Source organism: Urtica dioica, chromosome 7 (genome assembly GCF_054948205.1).
Source record: "Urtica dioica subsp. dioica isolate 48M chromosome 7, U.dioica_male_clone48M_v1_H2, whole genome shotgun sequence".
NCBI lineage: Eukaryota > Viridiplantae > Streptophyta > Magnoliopsida > Rosales > Urticaceae > Urtica > Urtica dioica.
In genome coordinates this window covers 26,992,983-26,998,419 of record NC_142762.1, presented here as the reverse complement: position 1 = coordinate 26,998,419, position 5,437 = coordinate 26,992,983, and the positions used below count along the sequence as shown (strand labels likewise).

At 34.8% G+C, this 5,437-nt stretch overlaps 1 protein-coding gene across 2 annotated transcripts; it reads left to right on the top strand.

Moving 5' to 3' along the window:
- The first annotated feature begins 432 nt into the window (after positions 1-432).
- LOC149390597 (MADS-box protein FBP24-like) lies at positions 433-1,712 on the top strand. 2 transcript variants are annotated; one of them, XM_089620838.1, is made up of 6 exons: positions 433-519; positions 615-807; positions 873-942; positions 1,012-1,176; positions 1,245-1,328; positions 1,436-1,712. In XM_089620838.1, exons 2-6 carry the CDS (start codon positions 617-619, stop codon positions 1,595-1,597), a joined length of 672 nt encoding a protein of 223 aa, XP_089476964.1. In that variant the 5' UTR covers positions 433-519; positions 615-616; the 3' UTR covers positions 1,598-1,712. The 2 variants fall into 2 exon arrangements, with proteins under 2 accessions (XP_089476964.1, XP_089476963.1); XM_089620837.1 differs by having other exon boundaries at positions 1,430-1,712.
- The last annotated feature ends 3,725 nt before the right edge of the window (positions 1,713-5,437 follow it).

Below are 5,437 nucleotides of genomic sequence, written 5' to 3'. Positions count from 1 at the left end.
TTCCGGCATTTATTTTATTTTATTTTATTGGGCTCGCTACAATATATCAATTGGTTGCTTACTGAGTAAGACACATAACAACTCACTCAGTATCCATTTCGATGGGCTATATTGCTTCAGAGAATTTTTCATTTCTGATCATATTTTCCCAAATTGAGAATCTTTATAGAGCCACAGCCAACCGCCTTATTTGGGTAACAACCGATGAGAGTCCAGACAATGATATTTGGGTCAAATATATGACGTCATAGAACTTTTATTTTAATAATTCGTAATACATATATATCATTGCATCTTATGTTCATTCCCTTCCAACTGCTACCTGCTTTTATTCGCACTTTGAACTTTCAGAAACATTATTATTATAATTCTCATATATAAGCTTATGTGGAGCAAATAATTACATAGAGAGTTTGTTTCTTCGTTGTGAACTCGGCCAGGAAGGAAAAGCACGACGAACACAGGGCAATACAGAAGAAAATAAGCTTCTCTCTCCCTCCATCACATCATCAAAGAGAAGTAAACCCATTTGTTCAATTCTTTCATTTTATTTTCTAATAAAGTCTATAATTATATATACATTTAGGGTTTTTGTGGTTTGTGTAAAATGGCAGATATGGGACGAGGGAAGATAAGGATATCTCGGATAGAGAACAAGACGACGAGACAAGTGACATTCGCCAAACGGAGAGCGGGTCTTCTGAAGAAGACTCACGAGCTGGCTGTGCTGTGCGATGCCCAGATCGGACTCATCATCTTCTCCTCCAACGGAAAACTCTACGAGTATCTCAGCTCCGACGCTTCAAGGTTAGATATATCTCTCTGCCGTTGTGTACGTGTATGCGTGTATATGACACAATTGCGAAACGCAGCATGGAGAGCATCATAAAGAGGTACCGGGTGGCAACGGGGACGATTGGCGCGACGGAACACAACGGCGCGGTGAGTAATTGATAATTAGTAGTAGTATTAGTTGCATAATACTCAATGGAATAATTAATTAATGGACAGGAAGAAGTGGAAGCCGAGGTTCGAAGGATGAGAAAGGAGACGCGGAATCTGGAGGCGGCGATGGAGCGGTACACGGGGCAGGACTTGAGCACCGCCGGCCTCGACGAGCTTCACCACCTCGAGCGCATGCTCGACCACTCCCTCCACGCCGTCCGCACCCGCAAGGTCATATCATCATCATTACATTATATGTAAATCTGTATAATGATATGTAAAGTCATGATGTGTTGCAGATAGAGGTGTTGCAGCAGCAGATGGAGAATCTGCAGAGATCGGAGAAGATGATGGAGCACGAGAATGCACAGATCTACCACATGGTACCCACTACTATACTCTCTCTCTCTCTATATATATATATAATGCTGTGTGAGTAGTGTGTATGTATATGTATATATATGTGTGTGTGTCGTGGTGGTAGATACAGGAGCAAGAGGCGGCGGGGAAGGAGATGATGATGGGAGCGGGAGTTGGGTCTTCGGGGGATGTGGTTCGGGCGTTGTTGGAGCAGTTTCCCTTTTCCGGTGAGCCTCAGCCGGACAGTGTCCTTCACCTTCTTCCCACTCACCCCAACCTTCACCACTACTAGCCTATTACGTACCCATATTCCCATCCTTAATTCTACATATATATTTACAATATCTGTCTATCATATTACTAATTCAGAGTGCTGGACAAGTTTGATTAAAGTACAGCTACGTGTGTTTAACTACTTACTATTCAAACAGATTATTATTATTATATGCCAACTTCAAGGGTTTACTCAACGAAATTTTGCATCGAGTGCGTTTAATATGTGTTGATTGGAGTCCTAAACAGAGTGAGAGATATCAGATCGGAACCACGTTGTGGCTTCGTTTGATCATATATCATAGATATGAATAAAAACGTGTCGTTTGATTCATTTGTCCTTTGGAACTTGAACAGCGCATTATTTGTTTTCGGAAACGGGAACAGGACAAACGACGTTGCGTGGTTTGGGCGATGTATGTGTGATGAGTGATAATTTTGTGATTATCCGTATAAATAAATAAATAAATAAACATAAGAGTCACTTGGCTATTTTTTTTATCATTATTTTTTTTTTAAGGAAGTCACTTGTCTATGCAGTCGAAACATATTTATTATTTATATATCAGTTTGACACCTACGGTGTTCCCCAATAGAATTATGACACCTCTTTACCTACTTAAACTTCGTTTCAGCATAGTTAATTTACATTTTTACGTAAATCAAATTAAAAACTCACGCGCAGGCCCTTTTCTCTTTTCTTTCTGAGTGATGCTATTTGGCACAACTCACGAGTGGGAACGATCCACTCATGAGTTGACACGTGGCAGTTGGTGGCCACGTGTCAACTCATGAGTGGATCGTTCTCACTCGTGAGTTGTGCCAAAAATCATTTCCCTTTTTCAATCGCCGCCAGCGCAATTTCTCATGTGGCCTTTACGAGTTACTACATGGCTTTCTTTATATGAATTTCAAATATATTTATTTAGATATGAGTTCTCTTTAACACATGATGATAAAAGTGCAAAATAAGCTAACCTACTAAGGAATCGCTGAATAATAAATATGTATAGTTGCAAGATAGGAAAATATCTATTAACGTACATCCCTAATGATAGGGAAATACATAGAATACAATATATATTAAATAGAAGCCATCAACCAGCTCTTGAGGAATGACAGAAGATCTCTATTGAAGAGGTCCAAAAAAATTCTTGACGAGTCATTACATTGCTCGGCCGAACAAATTTTTGTCTTCTTTGTTCTTATCCGTTTGTCTTTTGCTTCTCATTTTCATTTCAAGATAATTATTGATTTGAATCAAGGTATCGACTTCTGTCCGGGATCTTTGTATGACTATGACTAGTTTTGTTTGTTAATGAGAAAGTTCTTTAAAAAAAAAAAACCCGCTCATCGCTTCCTTCTCCAGAGATCCGCTCCAATCTAGTTAAGATATTTTTATTCTTATTTTTCTCCCCCTTCCTCTTCCAATTTCAAAAGAAAAAAATTATAGGGTTTCAAGGAAAAAAAAATTCGGTTGTTGTTTTTCGGATTCCCATCCTTATTAGAGTTTTTGGTGGATTGGGCTCAGAATTTTGGATGATTTTTGTATTGATTGGCGAGACCTCTGAATTTGTTATTGTGTTATGCGTTCTTTTTATTTTAAAGGGTAATTAAGTTAAATATCCTCCCGAAAATAAGAAATTTTTTTAGCTCACCTTTCGTTAATATACTGTAAATAGCCAGTGTCATTTATTTACAGCAGACGAAATGACGCATATGTCCAACAGTTTCCCGTCCAAGAAATATATTCATTTAATTAAAAAAAATCAGATTTCGGCATTAACTACTCGCGCGGATTTCGTGGGATATTCATTTAAACCAAATTAAAACCACCACAAGTAACCGAACGAAACACAATCCAAAAGGAAAAAAAATGCAGAAACCCTAAGCAGCGATTCGACAGTAACCAGAGGATCTATCGAGCGTTTGAAGATCTAAGACAGAAATCAACACCGACGGCGAAATACCAAAAAACAAAACAGGTATGCATGGACTATTTCCTTGCATGCTCAACATTTTCGTTTTTGTTTTAACATTCATACATTCATATTCTCTGTCTTCGTCCTCTTCTCAACGTTCCACGCTGAGAGGCAGATCTGCCACGAAAAACAGCCTCGTCGCCGGGAAAAACTCTGGTGCCTCTCACTTCGTCCTCCTCTCCGCGATCTGCGTCCAAAGGTCCCGATCGAAATCATGGACTCCGCGAAGAACATTTTTTGTTGTTGCTCACATTAATAGTGTGTTCGTGTAAATAGAAAACATATTTACAGTATATTCGTGTAAATACAAAGCATATTTACAATATATTCATTGTAAATACAAAGCATATTTACAGTATATTCACTGTAGATACAAAAGCATATTTATAGTATATTCGTGTAAATAAACTGAAAAAAATTCTGGAAATATTTTGGGCACGAAAATTCTGGAAATTATGAATATATGGAAGACAAAATAATATCAATAAATGAAGAATATATTTACAGATTTTATCCATAATGAATTGCCACGATAATAGATACTAATTACCTAAAGTCAACGCTGAAAACTTCCAAATACATAAAAATAAATGGGCTATTAACTTTCAAAATATGCAGGAAATTTAAAATTTAAAATTTGAAAACTTCCCTATTCGGTTTCATTATTTGATTCGAAATTTGAAAAAAAAAACTGCCTAATTAAAAAAATATGCGAATTAAATAAGGGCAAAAGTGTAAACCTAATTTAATTAATAAGCTGCCACATAAGCAATATGGCTATTTACAGGGAATTAACGAAAGGTTGGCTAAAAAAAATTGCTAGTGTTTAAGATGGCTACGTAGCCAATTATTTGTATTTTAAATTGCGTATAAGTATAATCGATAATAATCAGGGTCCCAAAAATTCAAGTTGAGGGGTCCTAAAGATATGTAAATAATATAAACATCGTATAATAATAAAGGATATTCAAAATGTCTACTAAAAATCATTACATAAAAATAGTGAATCTCTTAACGAGTGTGTAAACTAGTTTTTTAATATATGTTTATCTAAATGACAGTTAGACCAGTAACATAATAGTCCACACTCATTTTAAAAAATAGCAAAAGTTTCATTTTATTAAAAAAAATAGTCCACCGGGTCGAAGTAAATTAAATTAACTAAAACAATTAATTAAATATACTTGAGTCTGTTTAGCAATTTTCTTAATAAAATGAAACGTTTGCTATTTTTTAAAATAAGTGTGGGCTACTAACCCAATTGTCCCATTTAAATTTATAAATTATATATATATATATATATATATATATATATTCAAAATAGTATGCAAAATAATTAATGTAACTACTTATCACCAGTTGGAAAAATTGATTTTTTATAGATGATTTAAACACTTTTATAATATTTGTTATTATATATTTAAATCAAAATTATTGCAAATTTTTTTTACCTATTTTCTCGTAAATAGTACTTAATTATTATTGCTAACACCACACACAGTTAAATTTGTACTATTACATATTTTTTTAATTCTATTATTATTATTATTATTATTCATAAGAACTATATTGGATGTGTTTTTTAAGTCATTACGTGGTTAGGCCGATAAGCAACAAGAACAAGAAGCTAAACCCTATATCAAGCTTATATAATAATAGGGTAGTTATGAAATTTTATAAAACAAATGAGAAAATTACATGGAATTTGATTAGTATATAGGTATTTAAGAAATAATCATATTAAATTTTTTTTTTTTTTTGAAAGTTTCACAGAAGTTAGGGGTGGCCCAGGCCATCCTCAGGCTGAACGTGGGTCTGCCCCTGGTAATAATTGTTAATCAATTTATGGGTTTCTAAATTTTGTTTAGAATTTGCCT

Coding starts and splice junctions, on each gene's coding strand:
- LOC149390597 (XM_089620837.1), top strand. CDS start 617: ATGGGACGAGGGAAGATAAGGATATCTCGGATAGAGAACAAGACGACG. Junction 1,177..1,244: donor ACGCCGTCCGCACCCGCAAG/GTCATATCATCA, acceptor GATGTGTTGCAG/ATAGAGGTGTTGCAGCAGCA. Junction 1,329..1,429: donor ATGCACAGATCTACCACATG/GTACCCACTACT, acceptor TCGTGGTGGTAG/ATACAGGAGCAAGAGGCGGC.